General features: G+C 50.3%; 1 protein-coding gene across 1 annotated transcript in view; it reads left to right on the top strand.

Annotated features, from left to right (window-relative positions):
* The first annotated feature begins 397 nt into the window (after nt 1–397).
* Nucleotides 398–23,815, top strand: part of PTGDR (prostaglandin D2 receptor) — a 40,930-nt gene continuing 17,512 nt past the window's right edge. Inside the window, exon 1 of the mRNA XM_060261474.1 lies at nt 398–1,258. Within this exon, the coding sequence (XP_060117457.1) occupies nt 398–1,258 (861 nt within the window). The remainder of the gene's footprint in view (nt 1,259–23,815) is intronic.

Here is a 23,815-nt window from a genome sequence, read left to right as displayed (position 1 = left end):
CTTCGCCACGGGGCTTTTGTCTGTTGTTGGGTTGGGGGGGGGGGTGGGGGGGGAGGAAGATAAAGGAGATTGTGAGCCGCTCTGAGATTCGGAGCGGCGGGCGGGACAGAAATCCAATTTCTTCTTCTTCCGTCCCTCCCTGCACCTCCCTTCTCGCCGTTCACTCCGGCCCCGTCGAGCCACGCCTGCCTCCCCTCCCCTCCCCTCCCCGCCGGGCCGTCGAGTGCCCTCCCCCTCTCTTCCTGGGCAGGCCTCCCTTCCTTGCCCCCCCCCCCCGCTCCGGCAGCCCCGCGAGGGCCTCCCCTTCGCACGGGCTCAGTCGCGCCGTGCGTCCCCTCGAGGCGCAGGGTGGTGGCTCCCGCGCCGCCGCCGCCGCCGTTTTCCCTTCTCCCCCCCAATGGCTCCCCCTTACCGCTGCAGCAGCCACCGGAGCCTGGCGGGAGGCCGTACGGCGTTGCCGGGCTCGCTGCTCTTCGCCGCCGGGCTGGTGGGCAACGTGCTGGCGCTGGGCTTCCTTTGGCACCACCAGCTGCGCGCCCGGCTGTTGCGCGGGGGCCGCCCGGCGCGGGCTTCGCCTTTCTACCTGCTGGTGAGCGCGCTGGCCACCACCGACCTGCTGGGCAAGTGCCTGCTCAGCCCCATCGTGCTGGCCGCCTACGCCCGCAACCGCAGCCTCAGCGAGCTGTGGCCGTCGGAAGGAGGAGGAGACGCGGGCGAGGCGTCGCCGGGCAAGCTGTGCCAAATCTTCGCCTTCCTCATGGCCTTCTTCGGCCTGGCGCCCACCGCCCTGCTGCTGGCCATGGCGCTGGAGTGCTGGCTGTCGCTGGGCCGCCCCTACTTCTACGAGCGCCACACGAGCCGCCGTCTGGGCGCCCTCCTCACCGGCGCCGCCGTGGCCCTGTGCGCCCTCGTGTGCGCCCTGCCGCTCCTCGGCTTTGGCCGCGCCGTCCAGTACTGCCCGGGCACCTGGTGCTTCATCCGCATGGCCGGCGCCGGGAGCCGCTACTCCGTCGTCTACGCCAGCCTCCTGGGCCTGCTGGTGCTGGCCGTCGGCCTCTGCAACGTGGCCAGCATGCGGAGCCTCTACGGCATGGCGCGCCGCCAGCCCCCCCGCACCGGCTCCGTGGCCGGGGCTCCTCCGCCGGGCGCCAAGAAGCTCTCGGGCGTTTTACGCGCCGGCCGCATGGAGGAGCTGAGCCACCTCGTCCTCCTGGCGCTCATGACCGTCACCTTCGTCGTCTGCTCCCTGCCCGTGATCGTAAGTACGCCGTCTGGGCGCCTCCGCGCGGGATTGCCAATCTCCAGGGGGGGCCGGGGCATCTCCCGGAATTGCTCCTGAGCTCCCCCCAGCACCGCAGCGGCCTTTGACAAAAATCGAGTCTCTTCACAAAAATCCCTGCCCCGCCCCCACCGCCGCTTTCTAAAAACACTTGGCAAGCTCTGGGAAAGGTGGTGGGTGCCAGGAGGCTGGACCTGGGACGGGGGGTGGCCAAACTGCGGCTTCGGGGATTACCTGCAGCTCTTCCACACATACTGTATGGCTCTCAAAGCCCCCGCCGTTTGGTTCGCTGGCTTGGAGAAGGCATTTTCCCTCATTAAATCACTGCTCCGAGCCAGCTAGTGGCTTGGAGAAGGCATTTTAAGTTCGAGTTGCTTTCTTTCCGTCTCTCTCTCCCTCCCCCGTTTGCCTGCCTGCCTGCCTCTCTCCTTCAATCCCTGTCTCCCGCCCTGCCCTGTCTTGCAGCTCTAAGTGGCTCTTATGTTAAGGAAGTGTGCCCACCCCTAGAAGCCTTGGGGTTACATGGCCACCCCCCCCACCCCCCCAATGACCATCGTTACCTTCCTTTGGTGCCAGAATGGTGTCCTCTTGGCTGTACTCAGTGTGGTTGCCAACCTCCAAGATCTCCCGGAATTGCTCCTGATCTCTCTCCAGCAACACAGCAGCCTTTTACAAAAATCTGTGCAGCCAGTCGAGTCTCCGGGAGTCGATGGGCAAAAGCCTTCCCTGTCTCCCCCACCGCCACTTTCTAAAAACAGTTGGCAAGCTCTGGGAAAGGTGTTGGTGGGTGCCAGGAGGCTGGACCTGGGACGGGGGTGGCCAAACGGCAGCTTGGGGGGCCACCTTGGCTCTCCCACACGTACTGTATGACTCTCAAAGCCCCCACCATTTTGTTGGCTGGCTTGGAGAAGGCATTTAAAGTTCAAGTTGCTTTCTTTCCATCTCTCTCTCCCTCCCTCCCCCATTTGCCTGCCTGCCTTTCTCCTTCAATTCCTGTCTCCCGCCCTGTCTTGCAGGCTCTTACGTTAAGTAAGTGTGGCAACCCCTAGAAGCCTTGGGGTTACATGGCCACCCCTCCCCCATGACCTTCGTTTCCTTCCTTTGGTGCCAGAATGGTGGCCTCTTGGCTGAACTCAGTGTCGTTGCCAACCTCCAAGAGGGGCCTGGAGATCTCCTGGAATTACCACTGACTCCCAGGCGACTTGGATCGGTTCCCCTGGATACAGCAGCAGCCTTGGAGTATGGGCTCTAGGGCTTCACACACACCCCCTCTGCACTCCCTCCCCACCCAGGGCTCCACCCCCTCCCTCCAATCTCCAGGAATTTCTCACACTGGAGCTGGGAACCCCTGTTAGAACAGGTGTGCACTCCGTGCCCGGCACCTTCAAGCTTGCAAACGGGTTTGCAGCCGTGATGCACTCCTAGCTCCTTGCGGTTCAGGAAGCGGCGTTCTGTGAACCGGTTTCCTTCTGGGGTGCTGACAACTGCTGCTCTCAGCGGCAGCTTCCCCCCAGACCCCTCCGAGATAAAAAGATTGGCCAGAAAGATAGGCAGGGTGACTCCCAGAGGAACGGAAAGCGGGCAGTAGTCGGGGTGCTGAAAAGCAGAGTGGGGTGCACGTCTTGGCCAGATGTCTCCCTGCAGCCAGATCAAAGAAGCCTTCGACTAGAAGGTTCACACATGCCCTGGACTAGGGCCTTTTTTTGGTAGAAAAAGCCAGCATGAGTTCAGTTGCATATTAGGCCATACCCCCTGGAGTCGCCATTGTTTCACACTGGGCTTTTTTTGGTAGAAAAAATCCCAGCAGGGACTTATTTGTATATTAGGCCACACCCCCTGGAGTTGCCATCGTTTCACACTGGGCTTTTTTAATAGAAAAAGCCCAGTGTGAGCTCATTTGCATATTAAGCCACACCCTCTGAAGTCACCATTGTTTCACACTGGGCTTTTTTGGGTAGAAAAAATCCCAGCAGGGACTTATTTGTATATTTGCCCACACCCCCTGGAGTCGCCATCGTTTCACACTGGGCTTTTTTTAATAGAAAAAGCCCAGCAGGGACTTATTTGCGCATTAGGCCACACCCCCTGACATCACCATTGTTTCACACTGGACTTTTTTTGGTAGAAAAAGCCCAGCGGGGACTTATTTGTACATTAGGCCACACCCCTGATGTCAGCATTGTTTCACACTGGGCTTCTTTGTAGAAAAAGCCCAGCATGAACTCATTTGCATTTTAGGCCACACCTCCAATGCAAAGCCAGCGGGAACTGTGTTCCTACTAAAAAAAACAGCGCTGCCCTGGACACTCTTGTCATTTAGAAGCATTTCTTGTACCCCTGAGAATAGCTTGGCTCCTGTTTTACTAGTGACTTGTGATTGCAAGATGAAATCTAAGTTCCGCAGGGCCTGTAAGACAGAGCTCTCCCGCCAGGTTTTAATTGATCCAGCGGGGGGGGGGGGGTGGTCCCTGAAGTCATCGCTCCCCCCAACACCTTATTAGCACCTTACCATCTAGGTGGTTATGTCATGCTGAATTTTACCAGCCTATATGTGGTTTAGGACTTATTCATAGAATCCTAGAGTCGGAAGGGGCCTCCAGGGTCATCTAGTCCAACCCCCTGCACAATGAAGGAAACTCACAAATCCCTTCCCCTAAATTCACAGGATCTTCATTGCTGTCAGATGGCCATCCAGCCTCTGTTGAAAAACCTCCAAGGAAGGAGAGCCCACCACCTCTCAAGGAGGAAGCCTGTTCCACTGAGGAACCGCTCTAAACTCACAAACACCTCCCCCTAAATTCACAGGATCCTCATTGCTGTCAGATGGCCATCTGGCCTCTGTTTCAAAACCTCCAAGGAAGGAGAGCCCACCACCTCCCGAGGAGGAAGCCTGTTCCACTGAGGAACCACTCTAACAGTTAATGTATGAGCTGTTGTTAGCCACCCTGAGCCGCCTAGGCGGGGAGGGCGGGATAGAATTAAAAGCTATTTTAGTATTATTATTATTAATTCCGCATGGCTTCCCTGATGTTCTTATGAGACACAGAGTGCTGGACTGGAGGGGCCACTGGCCTGATCCAACATGGCTTCCCTGATGTTCTTATGAGACGCAGAGTGTTGGACTGGAGGGGCCACTGGCCTGATCCAAAAGGGCTTCTCTGATGTTCTTATGTGACACGGAGTGTTGGACTGGATGGGCCATTGGCCTGACCCAACAGGGCTTCTCTGATGTTCTTATGTGACATGGAGTGTTGGACTGGATGGGCCATTGGCCTGACCCAACATGGCTTCTCTTATGTTCTTATGTGACACAGAGTGTTGGACTGGATGGGCCATTGGCCTGACCCAACAGGGCTTCTCTGGTGTTCTTATGTGACACGGAGTGCTGGACTGGATGGGCCACTGGCCTGACCCAACATGGCTTCTCTTATGTTCTTATGTGACACAGAGTGCTGGACTGGATGGGCCATTGGCCTGATCCAACGTGGCTTCTCTTATGTTCTTATGTGACACAGAGTGTTGGACTGGAGGGGCCACTGGCCTGACCCAACATGGCTTCTCTTATGTTCTTATGTGACACAGAGTGTTGGACTGGAGGAGCCACTGGCCTGACCCAACGGGGCTTCTCTGATGTTCTTATGTGACACGGAGTGCTGGACTGGATGGGCCACTGGCCTGATCCAACATGGCTTCTCTTATGTTCTTATGTGACACAGAGTGTTGGACTGGATGGGCCATTGGCCTGATCCAACATGGCTTCTCTGATGTTCTTATGTGACACAGAGTGCTGGACTGGATGGGCCATTGGCCTGATCCAACGTGGCTTCACTACTTTGGTGGAAACACTAACTTTGGTGGAAAGACCAACGCCTTGCTGGGAATAATTAGGAAGGGAATTGAAAAGAAATCAGCCAGTATCATAATACTCCTGTATAAATCTATCGTGTGGCCTCATTTGGAATACTGTGTACAATTCTGGTCACCGCACCTCAAAAAGGATATTATAGCACTGGAAAAAAGTGCAGAAAAGGGCAACTAGAATGTTTAAAGGTTTGGAATCCTTTCCCTATGAAGAAAGGTTAAAACGCTTGGGGCTCTTAGCTTGGAGAAACGTCGACTGCGGGGTGACATGAGAGAGGTTTACAAGATCATGCAGGGGATAAAGAAGGTAGAGAAAAAAGTCCTTTTCTCACAATAAAGGAACTCTGGGCATTCAAAGAAATTGCTGAGCAGTCGGATTAGAACTGATAAAAGGAAGTCCTTCACCCAAAGGGTGATTAACACATGAAATTCATTGCCACAGGAGGTGGTGGCGGCTACAAGCATAGACAGCTTCAAGAGGGGATTGGATAAACATATGGAGCAGAGGTCCATCAGTGACTGTTATCCACAACTTAACGTTGGAGCTCTCAGTCTGGAGCAGTGATGCTCTGTATTCTTGGTGCTTGGGTGGGGGGGGCACAGTGGGAGGGCTTCTAGTCACACCGGTGGACCTAATGTTGGCATTTGATTTTTTTGGCCACTGTGTGACCCAGAGTGTTGGACTGGATGGGCCATTGGCCTGACCCAACATGGCTTCTCTTATGTGACACAGAGCGTTGGACTGGATGGGCCATTGGCCTGATCCAACATGGCTTCTCTTATGTGACACAGAGCGTTTGACTGGATGGGCCATTGGCCTGATCCAACATGGCTTCTCTTATGTGACACAGAGCGTTTGACTGGATGGGCCATTGGCCTGATCCAACAGGGCTTCTCTTATGTTCTTATGTGACACAGAGTGTGGGACTGGATGGGCCACTGGCCTGATCCAACATGGCTTCTCTTATGTTCTTATGTGACACAGAGTGTTGGACTGGAGGGGCCATTGGCCTGATCCAACATGGCTTCTCTTATGTTCTTATGTGACACAGAGTGGTGGACTGGATGGGCCATTGGCCTGACCCAACATGGCTTCTCTAATGTTCTTATGTGACACAGAGTGTTGGACTGGAGGGGCCATTGGCCTGACCCAACATGGCTTCTCTGATGTTCTTATGTGACACAGAGTGTGGGACTGGCTGGGCCACTGGCCTGATCCAACATGGCTTCTCTGATGTTCTTATGTGACACAGAGTGTTGGACTGGATGGGCCACTGGCCTGATCCAACATGGCTTCTCTGATGTTCTTATGTGACACAGAGTGTGGGACTGGATGGGCCACTGGCCTGACCCAACATGGCTTCTCTGATGTTCTTATGTGACACAGAGTGTTGGACTGGATGGGCCACTGGCCTGACCCAACATGGCTTCTCTGATGTTCTTATGTGACACAGAGTGTGGGACTGGATGGGCCACTGGCCTGATCCAACATGGCTTCTCTTATGTTCTTATGTGACACAGAGTGTTGGACTGGATGGGCCACTGGCCTGATCCAACATGGCTTCTCTGATGTTCTTATGTGACACAGAGTGTGGGACTGGATGGGCCACTGGCCTGATCCAACATGGCTTCTCTGATGTTCTTATGTGACACAGAGTGTGGGACTGGATGGGCCACTGGCCTGATCCAACATGGCTTCTCTTATGTTCTTATGTGACACAGAGTGTTGGACTGGATGGGCCACTGGCCTGATCCAACATGGCTTCTCTTATATTCTTCTGTGATGCAGAGTGTGGGACTGGATGGGTTATTGGCCTGATCCAACATAGCTTCTCTTAGGTTCTTATGTTCTTACGTGTCGTGAAAGACCACCGCCTGCAGCCTTGGAGAGCCACTGCCACTCCAGGTAGACAACATGAACGTCAATTGACCAAGGCTCTGATTCACTTTAAGTGCAGTTGAATTTCAAATCAGTGCAAAGTTCAGCTATTTTACCTGCAGTAATTGCACCTAACCTAAATCTCCTCCACGGGGTATTGGAACTTTCTTCTGCAGAGGGCGCGATGTTTCAGTGTTACCCACGCTTCCCTGCCAGCAGGAACAAAGGATGCGTTACGGCTGCCAGCTATCTCTTCTGAGAACAGAGTGATCTACCATCGAGTCCTGGAACCTTTCCAGCTCACTACTTGGGGTGCCCTCCTAGCTCATGGAGTTTTTTGTCTTCTTTTTTGCCCACCCCACTTTTGCCAGAAGCGGCAAGTCTGCTTCCCACCCTGGGGCAGCCCCCGGTGCCACCTTACCCAGGTCTTAATGCTGCGGGTCTCTGCTGAAGCACAAGATCAGGGTGGATTGCAGAGAAGAAGAAAAAGACCGCAGTTTTATACCCTGCCCTTCTCTCTGAATCAGTCTCAGAGTGGCCTACAATCTCCTTTCTTTTCCTCTCACACAGCAGACACCCTGTGAGGTGGGTGGGGCTGGAGAGGGCTCTCATAGCAGCTGCCCTTTCAAGGACAGAGTCTCAGAGCGGCCTGCAGTCTCCTTTCCCTTCTTCCCCCACAACAGATACCCTGTGAGGTGGGTGGGGTGGAGAGGGCTCTCACAGCAGCTGCCCTTTCAAGGACAGAGTCTCAGAGCGGCTCACAATCTCCTTTCCCTTCCTCCCCCACAACAGGCACCCTGTGAGGTTGGTGGGGCTGAGAGGGCTCTCCCAGCAGCTGCCCTTCAAAAGGGGCTCACAATCTCCTTTCCCTTCCTCCCCCACAACAGACACCCTGTGAGGTGGTGGGGCTGAGAGGGCTCTCACAGCAGCTGCCCTTTCAAGGACAGAGTCTCAGAGCGGCCTACAATCTCCTTTCCCTTCCTCCCCCACAACAGGCACCCTGTGAGGTGGGTGGGGCTGAGAGGGCTCTCCCAGCAGCTGCCCTTCAAAAGGGGCTCACAATCTCCTTTCCCTTCTTCCCCACAACAGATACCCTGTGAGGTGGGTGGGGCTGAGAGGGCTCTCACAGCAGCTGCCCTTCCAAGGACAGTCTCAGAGCGGCCTACAATCTCCTTTCCTTCCTCCCCCCAACAGACACCCTGTGAGGTAGGTGGAGCTGAAAGAGCTCTCACAGCAGCTGCCCTTCAAGGACAGAGTCTCAGAGCGGCCTACAATCTCCTTTCCCTTCCTCCCCCACAACAGACACCCTGTGAGGTAGGTGGAGCTGAAGAGCTCTCACAGCAGCTGCCCTTCCAAGGACAGAGTCTCAGAGCGGCTCACAATCTCCTTTCCCTTCCTCCCCCACAACAGACACCCTGTGAGGTAGGTGGAGCTGAAAGAGCTCTCACAGCAGCTGCCCTTCCAAGGACAGAGTCTCAGAGCGGCTCACAATCTCCTTTCCCTTCCTCCCCCACAACAGACACCCTGTGAGTAGGTGGAGCTGAAAGAGCTCTCACAGCAGCTGCCCTTCCAAGGACAGAGTCTCAGAGCGGCTCACAATCTCCTTTCCCCTTCCTCCCCCACAACAGACACCCTGTGAGGTAGGTGGAGCTGAAAGAGCTCTCACAGCAGCTGCCCTTCCAAGGACAGAGTCTCAGAGCGGCTCACAATCTCCTTTCCCTTCCTCCCCCACAACAGACACCCTGTGAGGTAGGTGGAGCTGAAAGAGCTCTCACAGCAGCTGCCCTTCCAAGGACAGAGTCTCAGAACGGCTCACAATCTCCTTTCCCTTCCTCCCCCACAACAGACACCCTGTGAGGTAGGTGGAGCTGAAAGAGCTCTCACAGCAGCTGCCCTTCCAAGGACAGAGTCTCAGAGCGCTCACAATCTCCTTTCCCTTCCTCCCCCACAACAGACACCCTGTGAGGTAGGTGGAGCTGAAAGAGCTCTCACAGCAGCTGCCCTTCCAAGGACAGAGTCTCAGAGCGGCCTACAATCTCCTTTACCTCCTCCCCCACAACAGACACCCTGTGAGCTAGATGAAGATATTGGATTTATATCCCACCCTCCACTCCAAAGAGTCTCAGAGCTGCTCACAATCTCCTTTACCTTCCTCCCCCACAACAGTCACTCTGTGAGGTGGGTGGGGCCGGAGAGGGCTCTCACAGCAGCTGCCCTTTCAAGGACGACCCCTGCCAGAGCTATGGCTGACCCAAGGCCATTCCAGCAGGTGCAAGTGGAGGAGTGGGGAATCAAACCCGGTTCTCCCAGATAAGAGTCCACACACTTAACCACTGCACCAAACGGACTCTCATTTCGTTGCTCAAAGGTAGGGTTGCCAGGTGTGACTCAAGAAATATCTGGGGACTTTGGAGGTGGAGCCAGGAGCAAGGGTGTGACAAGCGTGATGGAAGTTCTGGCCCTCACATTTAAAGGGACTGCATGCCTTTTAAATGCCTTCCCTCCATTTGGAAATAATGAATGATTAGACCCGAGGCCATTCCAGCAGGTGCAAGTGGAGGAGTGGGGAATCAAACCCGGTTCTCCCAGACGAGAGTCCTCACACTTAACCACTACACCAAACTGGCTCTTCGCTCTTGGGTGTCGGGCAGGGGGTGACTTCTCAGCAGTGCTTCCTTTCTTCAGCGGCTCCGTGTCTCGAGAATCAGAAATGACACAGACCTGAGACTGTTTGCAACCTGCCGAGTCTTTCGAATTCAAGAGCGGTGAATTGATTGATTCTTGGAAGGAGCAGAGCGCCCTGTTGGGAACCGATGAATGATGGGCTCTCGTACTCGTGTGCAAACAATTGGAAAACTGCTTCGCATTCCTAGTGTCAGCTTTTTTGCTGTTTTTTAAAAGATGTTGGCAACATGTCGTTGGAAGACTGGTTCCCTCTTAAGGAGGACGGGACGAGTATTTCCAGATCCAGATGAGTCAGCGTAAGGGAATTTAATAAGAATGCTAATTGATTCTTGGGAATTAGTTGTTACTGATGTTCCGAGACCCCGTGGGCGACAGGGCCGCTCCGCTTCCCTGAAATAAAGAATAAGTTTATTTTCAATGAACAGGATGAGATTGGAGCCCCTTCCTGTATTGAAAGGCTGAAGGGGCTGGGGGCTTCCCTGCATTTTCCTTCTCCTGACTTGTCAGCCCCTGTTTCTTTGGGAAGGGGTGGGGGGGGGGTGAGTTCTGCTCCATGTATGGTTTGCTCCCCCTACTGGTTGATTCAATATTACGTCGGTGTATCTCTGCGTTTCTCTCTTGCGGATTAAACTGCAGTTTTTTACCCTTGAGACAAGGCAGTGGAATATTGAATGGACCACTAGGCAGGGGTGGCCAAACTGGGGCTCAGGAGCCACATGTGGCTCTTTCAAACAGAGGGTGTGGCTCTTGAAGCTCCCACCACTGCATCGGCTGGCTTGGAGAAGGCATTTCCTCTTTCTCCAGGCCAAGCCAGACAGCAGCTTGGAGAATGCATTTAAAGTTAAACTTGCTTTCTTTCCACCTCCAGCTCTTCTTTGTAAGCTCTTCTTTGTAAGCTCTTGGAGGATTGGGCTACATCAGGAGTGTGTGGCCTAATATGCAAAGGAGTTCCTGCTAGAATTCCTTACAGGGCTCTCAGTACAGGACCTACTGTAAGCTCCAGGAGGATTGGCTGCATCAGGGGGTGGGGCCTAATATGCAAAGGAGGTCCTGCTAGAATTCCTTACAGGGCTCTCAGTACAGGTCTACTGTAAGCTCCAGGAGGATTGGCTACATCAGGAGTGTGTGGCCTAATATGCAAAGGAGCTCCTGCTGGAATTCCACCGCTCGACGGGAGTTCTGATGGATTGAGGGTCACCTCTGGTGTTGACCTGTCAGTCTCCAAAGATGTGGGAACTTTTTCACACCTATATTAGCTTCACAAGCACCATCTTGGAAAACAGTTCCAGTCCTACTTCGCTTTTACAGTATGTGTGTAAATGCCATCGAGTCTCTTCTGATGTATGGCGACCCTCTGATGAATGACCTCCAAAATGTCAGAGAGCCAGTTTGGTGTAGTGGTTAAGTGCACGGACTCTAATCTGGGAGAACCGGGTTTGATTCCCCCTCCTTCACTGGCAGCTGCTGGAATGGGCTCGGGTCAGCCAGAGCTCTCGCAAAGTTGTCCTTGAAAGGGCAGCTGCTGTAAGAGCTCTCCCAGCCCCACCTACCTCACAGGGTGTTTGTTGTGGGGGAGGAAGATAACGGAGATTGTGAGCCTCTCTGAGGATCTGAGTGGAGGGCCAGAATATAAATCCAATGTTGTCTTCTTCGTCTTCGTCTTCTTTCGTTCACAGCCTTGCTCGTCTTGCAAACTGAGGGTCACTGTGGCTTGATTTGCTCTAGAACCCCTGATCTGATTTGCTCTAGAACCTCCAAATGCCTTTTGGGCAGTCCCCGGTATCAGTAAAGCCCTCCTGCAACACCCCATTTCACTTTTCATCCTGTCCACTTTCTTCGTTGTCCAATGTTCACTGTCCAACTCCCATGCATAGGAATGGGGAATACCGTGGCATGCATTATCCTTCTCGATCTGGTCGCCAGCAACACAACGGTGTTCCCTCTAAGCTGAGTTAGTGTGAGGTAGCTTACAGTTTTTTTCGCCTCCGGCTCACACATTGTCATCTTAGCTCAGGAAAAACGGCCCCGGAGCCAACTGATTTATGCAGGAGCTCACAAGTTTAATGCCAGGAGCTCACAAGTAGAATTTTTGGCTTACAGCCTTCAGAGGCACTAATCCACATTCAGAGGCACTAATCCTGTGAATCCCAGTGCCAGAAAGCAACACTGGGGAAGGCCTTGGCCTCTGTTTGATGAACTCTGTTTCTCTGCGTTGGTATAACTGTGTTGATATTCCATCTACGCCTGGTGATTCCCCCCCCCCCCCCCAATATTTTCAGTGCAACTCTGACTTCTGAAATGCAGGTCTGCAGCTCTGAAGTTATGTCAGACTAACCTGATCTCTTTTTTTTTTTTTTTGAGAAAGTGACTACCTTGCTGGATCAGGGGAATGCTGTAGACATCGCTTATCTTGATTTCAGTAAGGCTTTTGATAGGGTTCCACATACTATCCTTGTTGACAAGTTGGTAAAATGTGGTTTGGATCCTGTAACCATTAGGTGGATCTGCAACCGATTGACAGATTGCACCCAAAGAGTGCTTGTGAATGGTCCGTCATCCTCTTGGAGAGGAGTGACAAGTGGAGTGCCCCAAGGATCTGTCCTGGAACCCGTTTTGTTCAACATCTTTATCAATGCTTTGGATGAAGAAACAGAGGGAATGCTTATTAAATTTTCCAATGATACTAAATTGGGAGGGGTTGCAAATACAGTAGAAGACACAAACAGAGGATACAGGATGACCTTGACAGGCTGGAAAACTGGGCTAAAGCCAATAAATTGAATTTTAACAGGGGTGAATGTAAAGTTCTGCAATTAGGTAGGAAAAATCCAATGTATGGTTATAGGATGGGGGAGACTTGTCTTAGCAGTAGTCTGTGCGAGAAGGATCTAGGGGTCTTAGTGGATAATACGCTGAACATGAGTCAACAGTGTGATGCGGTGGCTAAAAAGGCAAATGCAATTTTGGGTTGTGTCAACAGAAATATAGTGTCCAGATCACGTGATGTGATGGTATCGCTTTACTCTGCTCTGGTAAGACCTCATCTGGAGTATTGTGTTAAGTTTTGGGCACCACATTTTAAGAACAATTTAGACAAGCTGGAACGGGTCCAGAGGAGAGTGACGAAGATGGTGAGGGGTCTGGAGACCAAGTCCTATGAGGAAAGGTTGAAGGAGCTGGGGATGTTTAGCCTGGAGAGGTGATAGGATCACCATCTTCAAGTACTTGAAGGGCTGTCATGTAGAGGAAGGTGTGGAATTGTTTTCTGTGACCCCAGAAGGTAGGACCAGAACCAGTGGGTTGAAATTAAATCAAAAGAGTTTCCGGCTCAACATTAGGAAGAACTTCCTGACCGTTAGAGCGGTTCCTCAGTGGAACAGGCTTCCTCCTCGGAGGTGGTGGGCTCGCCTTCCTTGGAGGTTTTTAAACAGAGGCTAGATGGCCATCTGACAGCGATGGAGATCCTGTGAATTTGGGGGGAGGAGTTTGTGAGTTTCCTGCATTGTGCAGGGGGTTGGACTAGATGACTCTGGAGGTCCCTTCCAACTCTATGATTCTATGACTTCACTTTCTAAAAACTGTGTGTTCTTCTTCAGAAGATCCTTCTTGGAAGGTATCTGTCATTCTTTCACCACTTCTGTATAGTTTCTCAGTGTATTTGGCCCTGTCTTTTTAAAAATAAAAATAGTCCTGTTTGATAGAGCACCTGAAGAACTATGGACGGAAGTTCGTGACATTGTACAAAAGGCAGCAATGAGCACCATCCCAAAGAAAAAGAAATGCAAGAAAGCAAAGTGGCTGTCTGAAGAGGCTTTACAAATAGCTGAGGAAAGAAGAAAAGCGAAAGGCAAAGGTGAGAAGGAAAAATTCACCCAACTGAATGCAGATTTTCGGAGAACAGCAAGGAGAAATAAGGAGACCTTCCTGAAGGAACAATGCAAAGCAATAGAGGAAAATAACAGAATGGGAAGGACAAGAGATCTTCAAGAAAATTGGAGAAATAAAGGGAACGTTTCGTGCAAAGATGGCAATGATAAAGGACAAAAACGATAGGGACCTAACAGAAGCAGAAGAGATTAGGAAGAGGTGGCAAGAATACCCAGAGGAATTATACAAGAAGGATCTCAATGTCCTTGACAACCATGACAGTGGAATCGCTGACCTCGAGCCAGACATTCTGGAGTGTAAAGTCAAATGGGCTTTAGAAAGCATTACTAACAATAAAGCGAGCAGAGATGACGGTATCCCAGTTGAGCTATCCAAAGTCTTAAAAGACGATGCTGTTAAAGTGATGCACACATTATGTCAGCAAATTTGGAAAACGCAACAGTGGCCGCAGGATTGGAAAAGATCAGTTTATATTCCAATCCCAAAGAAGGGTGATGCCAAGGAATGTTCAAACTATCGCACCATTGTACTCATTTCACATGCCAGCAAGCTCATGTTAAAGATAGGCTTCAGGTAGATTGGGAGTGAGCAGTGAAGTGGCCAAGTTTGCGGATGACACTAAATTGTTCAGGATGGTGAGAACCAGAGAGGATTGTGAGGAACTCCAAAGGGATCTGTTGAGGCTGGGTAACTGGGCGTCAACGTGGCAAATGCGGTTCATTGTGGCCAAGTGCAAAGTAATGCACATTGGGGCCAAGAATCCCAGCTACAAATACAAGTTGATGGGGTGTGAACTGGCAGAGACTGACCAAGAGAGAGATCTTGGGGTCGTGGTAGATAACTCACTGAAAATGTCAAGACAGTGTGCGTTTGCAATAAAAAAGGCCAACGCCATGCTGGGAATTATTAGGAAGGGACTTGAAAACAAATCAGCCAGTATCATAATGCCCCTGTATAAATCGATGGTGCGGTCTCATTTGGAGTACTGTGTGCAGTTCTGGTCGCCACACCTCAAAAAGGATATTATAGCACTGGAGAAAGTCCAGAAAAGGGCAACTAGAATGATTAAAGGGCTGGAACACTTTCCCTATGAAGAAAGGTTGAAACGCTTGGGACTCTTTAGCTTGGAGAAACGTCGACTGCGGGGTGACATGATAGAGGTTTATCATGTTCAAATTCGATGAAATTGCTGAGCAGACAGGTTAAAACGGATAAAAGGAAGTACTTCTTCACCCAAAGGGTGATTAACATGTGGAATTCACTGCCACAGGAGGTGGCGGCGGCCACAAGCATAGCCCCCTTCAAGAGGGGTTTAGATAAAAATATGGAGCAGAGGTCCATCAGTGGCTATTAGCCACAGTGTGTGTGTATATATAAAATTTTTTGCCACTGTGTGACACAGAGTGTTGGACTGGATGGGCCATTGGCCTGATCCAACATGGCTTCTCTTATGTTCTTACCAGAAGTTCAAGCTGGGTTTTGGAGAGATAGAGGAACTAGAGATCAAATTGCCAACATTCGCTGGATTATGGAGAAAGCACGGGAGTACCAGAAAAACGTCTATTTTTGCTTCATTGACTATGCTAAAGCCTTTGATTGTGTGGATCACAACAAACTGTGACAAGTCCTTAAAGATGTGGGAGTGCCAGACCACCTCATCTGTCTCATGAAAAACCCGTATAAGGGTCAAAAAGCAACTGTCAGAACGGGATATGGAGCAATTGTTTGCTTTAGAATAGGAAAGGAGGTTCGAGAAGGATGTATATTGTCATCCTGCTTATTTAATTTCTATGCAGAGTACATCATGCGGAATGCTGGCCTGGATGTAGCACCAGCTGGAATTAAGATTACTGGGAAAAACATCAACAACCTGAGATATGCAGATGACACCACTCTAATGGCAGAAAATGAGGAGGACCTAAAGAACCTCTTGTTGAGGGCGAAAGAGGAGAGCACAAAAGCAGGCTTAAAACTCAACATCAAAAAAACTAAGATCATGGCATCCGGCCCCATCACACCTTGGCAAATAGAAGGGGAAGACGTGGAAGTCGTGACAGACTTCACATTTCTGGGATCCAAGATCACTGCCGATGGTGACTGAAGCCATGAAATTAAAAGGCGTTTGCTCCTTGGGAGGACAGCTATGGCGAACCTGGGCAGCATAATAAAAAGTAGAGACATCACCCTGCCAACAAAAGTCCGTATAGTCAAAGCGACGGTATTCCCAGTAGTAATGTATGGCTGTGAGAGCTGGACCATAAGGAAGGCCGAGCGCAGAAGAAGAGATGCTTTCGAGCTGTGGTGCTGGAGAAGACTCTTGAGAGTCCCTTGGACTGCAAGAAGAGCCAATCAGTCAGTCCTAAGGGAAATCAACCCAGACTGTTCACTGGAAGGTCAGATACTGAAGCTGAAGCTCCAATACTTGGGCCACCAAATGAGAAGGGAGCACTCCCTGGAGAAGACCCTGATGCTGGGAAAGACAGAGGGCAAAAGAAGAAGGGGATGGCAAAAGATGAGATGGCTGGACAGCGTTACTGGTGTAACTAACACGAATTTGAGCAGACTTCAGAGGATGGTGGAAGACAGGAGGGCCTGGCGTGACTCGGTCCATGGGGTCGCAAGGAGTCGGACTCGACTGTGCGACTGAACAACACCAAACAACATAGCTAACATGAATCTGAGCAGATTTCAAAGATGGTGGGCCTGGCGTTTGGTCCATGGGGTCACAAAGACTTGTCTCTGCGACTTGACTACAACTGAGCAACAGCTACATTTCCATGTTTTTCTGCATTCTTTAAATTTCCCTTTGAGTTCTTGGATCTTGTGAAACAGATCTCTCGTTCTTCCTTTTTTTTTGTTGTTCTCTTCCGTTTCCTTATGGGGGTTATTATAATAGTTCTCCTTGCCTCAGCATGTGAGCGACTGAAACGCTGATTTAAGCTTTTGATTCTATTTCTGTCACCTTTTTTTTTCCCCTTTGCTTCCCCTCTTGTCTTTAGCCGTTTTAAGCGTTTCATCAGCTATCCATCAAGGCGTTTCAGTTTTTTTGGCTGCAGGAATAATTTTTGCACATTCTTTCTTGATAGCATCTCTGGTTTCAACCCGTAATTCTTCTCGTTCGTATTCATTTGAACTTAATCATGCAAAGCTGCTTTTTTACACGGTCTTTAAACTCTTCGGGGAATGTTGTTTAGATTGTGTTTCGGCGCTAGGAATGTTTTGTTATGTTGGCTTCAGCTTTCTTCTGGTTTTCGATATTCGCAATTCATGGTCTGTACTGCAGTCAGCACCTGGTCTTGTTTTAGTAGAGAGAATTGCACTTATCCATCTTCTGTTTCCAATTATGCAATCTATCTGATTTCTATATCAGCCATCCGGTGCTTCTTGCGTGTTTAGCCATCCGCCTGGTTGCCTGAAACATGTGTTTCTTTTATGAGAGTTGGTTTTTAGCCCTTCTCCGGAAATCCCTGAGTCCATCAAATTCTCTTACAAATCCTGAGATTCGGCTAAAACAAAGACCAGACCCCACCTCTTACTGAGAGCCAGTTTGGTGTAGTGGTTAAGTGTGGGGACTCTTATCTGGGAGAACCGGGTTTGATTCCCCACTCCTCCACTTGCAGCTGCTGGAATGGCCTTGGGTCAGCCATAGCTCTCTTATCTGGGAGAACTGGGTTTGATTCCCCACTCCTCCACTTGCAGCTGCTGGAATGGCCTTGGGTCAGCCATAGCTCTGGCAGAGGTTGTCCTTGAAAGGGCAGCTGCTGTGAGAGCCCTCTCCAGCCCCACCCACCTCACAGGGTGTCTGTTGTGGGGGAGGAAGGGAAAGGAGATTGTGAGCCTCTCTGAGACTCTTCGGAGTGGAGGGCGGGATATAAATCCAATATCTTCTTCTTATCTTCTACTGTCAGTTCTTATAGTCACAGGAAGAAACCGTAAACTAAACTGTCCACTTCCTGGTTCCCCCCTCCCCCCGCCAGGTTTTGAGATCCATTGTCCATGATCCAGAGGTAGCCAAGCCCATCAAGCTGTACAATTTGTCATCCAGAAATCTGCACCTTCAGTTTGGGCCTAAAACTGTAACTGTTCTTTCACCCCCATAAAGTTCCTCTTTCTCAATCACGCTGTCTCTTCCTGGGAAGAAAGGGCTCCTTTTGCTTTGTGTTCTGACCCTTTCGAAAAAGCAGAACTTGCTCTGAGCTGGATAGCCCAGACATAAGAACAAAAGAGAAGCCATGTTGGATCAGACCAATGGCCCATCCAGTCCAACACTCTGTGTCACATAAGAACATAAGAGAAGCCATGTTGGATCAGGCCAATGGCCCATCCAGTCCAACACTCTGTGTCACATAAGAACATAAGAGAAGCCATGTTGGATCAGGCCAATGGCCCATCCAGTCCAACACTCTGTGTCACATAAGAACATAAGAGAAGACATGTTGGATCAGGCCAATGGCCCATCCAGTCCAACACTCTGTGTCCACATAAGAGCATAAGAGAAGCCATGTTGGATCAGGCCAATGGCCCATCCAGTCCAACACTCTGTGTCACGTAAGAACATAAGAGAAGCCATGTTGGATCAGGCCAATGGCCCATCCAGTCCAACACTCGGTGTCACATAAGAACATAAGAGAAGCCATGTTGGATCAGGCCAATGGCCCATCCAGTCCAACACTCTGTGTCACATAAGAACATAAGAGAAACCATGTCGGATCAGGCCAATGGCTCATCCAGTCCAACACTCTGTGTCACATAAGAACATAAGAGAAGACATGTTGGATCAGGCCAATGGCCCATCCAGTCCAACACTCTGTGTCACATAAGAGCATAAGAGAAGCCATGTTGGATCAGACCAATGGCCCATCCAGTCTAACACTCTGTGTCACACAGTGGCCAAAACAACCCAGGTGCTATCAGGAGGTCCACCAGTGGGGCCAGGACACTAGAAGCCCTCCCACTGTTGCCCCTCCCAAGCACCAAGAATATAGAGCAACCCTGCCCCAGACAAAGTGTTCTAACAATAAGCTGTGGCTAAGAGCCACTGGTGGATTTCTGCTCCATATTTTTATCCAATCCCCTCTTGAAGCCGGCTATGCTTGTAGCTGCCGCCTCCTGTGGCAGTGAATTCCACGTGTTAATCACCCTTTGGGTGAAGAAGGACTTCCTTTTATCCGTTCTAACCTGACTGCTCAGCAAGTTCATTGAGTGCCCACGAGTTCTTGTACCAGGAGGAAGGGAGAAAAGGACTTCTTTCTCTACCTTCTCTATCCCGTGCCTAATCTTGTAAACCTTGATCGTGTCACCCCTCAGTTGACAGTTCTCCAAGCTGAAGAGCCCCAAGCGTTTTAACCTTTCTTCACAAGTCCAATCTCATCGGATCTCAGAAGCTAAGCAGGGCCAACACTGACAAGTCCTTGGAATACCAGCAGTCAGGAGGGCAGGGGCAGGCTCTATTCAGCCACCTCTCTGAACTCTTCCATTCCCCCAGTAGGGGTCGGTCACCAGAGGTAGCCATGACTTCCAGGTTCACACATACACACACACACAGTCACATGTACATAAAAATGCAATACCAAAAAACTTCACAGAACTTAACAAGCTGACCATTCGCATATACGCGATAACCTTGCGTTGGATTGGATTGAATTATTATTTCAATCGATCATTGCGCTGAATTGATGTGCGCGTGAGCTGAGACCTTGAACATATATGAACATATGAAGCTGCCTTCTACTGAATCAGACCCTTGGTCCATCAAAGTCAGTCTTGTCCACTCAGACTGGCAGCAGCTCTCCAGGGTCTCCAGCTGAGGTTTTTCACGGCTACTTGCCTGGACCCTTTTTAGTTGAAGATGCCGGGGATTGAACCTGGGATCTTCTGCTTACCAAGCAGATGCTCTATCACTGAGCCACAGCCCCATTCATGACTCTCCAGGGTCTCCAGCTGAGGTTCTTCACGCCTATTTGCCTGGACCCTTTTTAGTTGGAGATCCGGGGATTGAACCTGGAACCTTCTGCTTGCCAAGCAGATGCTCTACCACTGAGCCACAGCCCCATTCATGGCTCTCCAGGGTCTCAAGCTGAGGTTTTTCACACCTACTTGCCTGGACCCTTTTTTAGTTGGAGATGCCGTGATTGAACCTGGGACCTTCTGCTTACCAAGCAGATGCTCTATCACTGAGCCACAGCCCCATTCATGACTCTCCAGGGTCTCCAGCTGAGGTTCTTCACGCCTATTTGCCTAGATCCTTTTTAGTTGGAGATGCCGGGGATTGAACCTGGGACCTTCTGCTTACCAAACAGATGCTCTACCACTGAGCCACCGTCCCTCCCCATACATATGAACATATGACGTTGCCCTCTACTGAATCAGACCCCCCCTGGGTCCATCAAAGTCTTGTCTACTCAGACTGGCAGCGGCTCTCCAGGGTCTCCAGCTGAGGTTTTTCACGCCTCTTTGCCTGGACCCTTTTTCGTTGGAGATGCTGGGGATTGAACCTGGGACCTCCTGCTTAACAAGCAGATGCTCCACCACTGAGCCACCTTGACATCTTATTAATTAATTATTATTATTAAATTTCCATTTGTATCCCGCCTTCCCCGCCTAGGCGGGCTCAGTGCCTTTTAGACAGGCACCCAGAAAATTTTCATTAAAAGACCCCTGTTTGATCAGACCAATGCTCATGTAGTCCTGTACTCTGTTTCCAGAAGTGGCTAGGAAGCATCTTCTGGGGTATTCAGGAAGCAGCAACCCTGGCGAGCGTCTTGGTTTTTGAAGTCCCAGGCAAGGGGGTTCTCGTGCCCCTTCTGGGCCACTGTACATGGCTGGTTTCATATCTCAGCCACTGATTCTCTGTGTGGTCGTAGGGAAGCCTCTCTCCCTTAGTCTTTCCTGCTTCTGTCTGCAACGGGTAATGATACTTTTCTCACTCATGGGGCTCCTGTAAAGGACTGTAACAAGAGAATATTTGCAAAGTGCTTTGAATGCTGGAAGACACTAGCCCAGGGGTGGCCAAACTTGCTTAAATGGAAAAGCCACATAGAATAAATGTCAGATGTTTGAGGTCTGCAAGACAGGAAGGAAGGAGGGAGGGAAGGAAGGAAAGAAGGAAGGGAGGGAGGGAGGGAGGGAAGAAAGGAGGGAGGGAGGGAAAGAAGGAGGGAGGGAAGGAAAGAAGGAGGGAGGAAGGGAAAGGAGGAGAGAGGGAAGAAAAGAAGGAAGGAAGGGGAAGGAGGAAGGGAGGGAAGAAAGGGAGGGAGGGAAAGAAGGAGGGAGGGAGGGAAAGAAGGAAGGAGAGAAGGAAAGAGGGAGGGAGGGAAAGAAGGAAGGGGAGGGAAGGAAGGAAGGGGAAGGAGGGAGGGAAGAAAGGGAGGGAAAGAGGGAGGGAAGGAAGGAAGGAGGGAAGGAAAGAAGGAGGGAGGGAGGGAAAGAAGGAAGGAGAGAAGGAAAGAAGGAAGGAAGGGGAGGGAGGGAAGGAAGGAAGGGGAAGGAGGGAGGGAGGGAAGAAAGGAGGGAGGGAAGGAAGGAAAGAGGGAAGGAAGGAAGTTATTTCATTTGATTCGTATCGTGCTCTTAGGGCTGCCAATCCCCGGGTCCGAGTGGGGGTTCTCCCGCCTGGTAGGTTCCCAACCTGCCGGACCACAGTGGGCCGGTGGGGGGGAACCTTCACCAGCATTGCTGGCATGATGATATCAGCTACAAGTCAGATAGATTTGGGAGAGAAAACTCTGTGGTACAATAGGTACCATAGAGTTTTCCCCACCCAAAATGCTAGAGCGCCCAGGGAAACCATAGAGTTTTTCCGGAAATGCCTAGAGCGGCCGGCGCGCGATGTCACCAACATGATGATGTCACTTGGTAAACAAGTCCCCCACCAGAGACTGTGGGGGACTTGGCAACCCTACTTGCTCCTCCCACAAGCGCCTCAGGAAGGAAGGGAGGGAGTAGGGAGAGAGATGGAAGGAAAGCAGCTTTAATTTTAAATGCATCCTCCTAGCCGCCAGCTGGCTTGGCTCGTAGAAGTGATTTAAAGAGAAAAATGCTTTCTCCAGGTTGGCTGATGGTGTGGTAGGGGGGCTTCAAGAGCCGCACAATATGCGTGAAAGAGCCACATGTGGCTCCTAAGCCACAGTTTTGGCCTGCGCTAGACTCCTCTAAGCCAGCCAGCAGCTTGGAGAATGCATTTCAAGTTAAAGTTGTTTTCTTTCCATCTCTCCCTCCCCCCCCCCAATCTGTTTGCCTGCCTGCCTGTCTTGCGGCTCTCAAACATCTGACATTTATTCTGTCTGGCTCTTACGTTAAGCAAGTTTGGCCACCCTTTTGACTGCCTGGAAAGCAGATGCTCCGCCAAACAATCCGGGGTGACCAAGTTATTGCTTAACACAACATCCCTGTGGGAATCACAAGAAGCACAACACAACAGAGCGTGCTGCCTGTTGTGTGACTTAGAGTTAACAAGTGTGACTTCTTCATAAGGCCAATCTTCCTGAAATGGTATTTTTAATCACAGTTCTTCAGAAATGAGTTAACAGAGGAAGGAGATGGTTTCCCAGAAAAAGCAGCCTCTGCAGAAACCCTGTGGCCAGAGAGGAGAAACCAGCGATTGTGTTTTAAACTTGTGGTGGAGTGAAGAAGAAGATGAAGAAGATATTGGATTTACCGGTATATCCCGCCCTCCACTCCGAAGAGTCTCAGAGCGGCTCACAATCTCCTTTCCCTTCCTCCCCCACAACAGACACCCCTGTGAGGTAGGTGGGGCTGGAGAGGGCTCTCCCAGCAGCTGCCCTTTCAAGGACAACTTCTGCCAGAGCTGTGGCTGACCCAAGGCCATGCCCGCAGGTGCAAGTGGAGGAGTGGGGAATCAAACCTGGTTCTCCCAGATAAGAGTCCACACACTTAACCACTACACCAAACTGGCTCTCTAGTTTGGTGAGAATGGCTCTCTAGTTTGGTGAGAATGGAGTATTGTTCAGACAGAAGTAACAATAAACCGTAAATATGTTTTCTGTAGTGTTGCTTGGAGTGTTTATGAACTTCATCTCGCTGCAAATTCAGTGAGCTCCCTTGTGCTTTATTTAGGACAGCATTCCCCCATGAAAAAGAAGAAACATTGAAACACAGAGTTGGAAGGGACCTCCAGAGTCATCTAGTCCAACCCCCTGCACCAGCCATCCCCAACCTTTTGGGGCACCGGGGACCAATTTTGTGGAAGACAAATTTTCCACGGGGAGGGGGGGATGTTACCATTGTGCACTTTGTTTCTATTAGTTTGGTGTAGTGGTTAAGTGCACGGACTCTTATGGGAGAACGGGGTTTGATTCCTCACTCCTCCACTTGCACCTGCTGGGATGGCCTTGGGTCAGCCATAGCTCTCCTAGGAGCTGTCCTTTCTTAAAACAATTTTATTTGGTAACATATGGTAACAAATTATATTTCTTGCATCATTAATAACTTCTTTTATCTATCCCATATATTACTTTCTACCCACCCCTCCCCCCCCGTTACTTGACCCCCGCCGGTGTTATTTACTTAAAATACTAATATTTAAAGGTACCCTTAACTAATAAAAACAAAAATTAATATTCTCCTTTCTTCTAAGACTCCTTTCTTAATCATTATCAAAAATTGTCCAATGTCCTTTTATTTTCCACTCTTTTTCTACATATCTTCTGAACTTTTTCCACTCCATCTTAAAAAACTTCTAAATCATGGTCTCTTAAAATTCTTGTTAATTTGTCCATTTCACTCCACATCATAACTTTTACAATCCAATCCCATTTCTCTGGTATTTTTTCTTGCTTCCACAACTGCGCATATAATGTCCTAGCAGCTGAAAGCAAGTACCAATTTATAGTTGTATCTTCTTTTGGAAATTTTTCCATTTGTCATCCCAACAGAAAACTCTCTGCAACTTTCTTAAATTCATATCCCAAGATCTTAGAAATTTCTTGTTGAATCACCTGCCAATACTTTTTTGCCCTAGGAGCTGTCCTTGAAAGGGCAGCTTCTGTCAGAGCTCCCTCAGCCCCACCCACCTCACAGGGTGTCTGTTGTGGAAAAGGAAGATAAAGGAGATTGTGAGCTGTTCTGAGACTCTGAAATTCAGAGTCGAGGGCAGGATATAAATCCAATGTCGTATTATTATTATTACTGCTGCTGCTGCTACTACTACATTGTAATATATAATGAAATAATTATACAACTCATGGGCCGGTTGCTAACAGGCC

The sequence above is a fragment of the Heteronotia binoei genome, chromosome 21 (genome assembly GCF_032191835.1).
Source record: "Heteronotia binoei isolate CCM8104 ecotype False Entrance Well chromosome 21, APGP_CSIRO_Hbin_v1, whole genome shotgun sequence".
NCBI classification, from domain to species: Eukaryota; Metazoa; Chordata; class Lepidosauria; order Squamata; family Gekkonidae; genus Heteronotia; species Heteronotia binoei.
The sequence above is the reverse complement of the archived record's forward strand: the minus strand, read 5'-3'. Positions and strand labels throughout refer to the sequence as shown.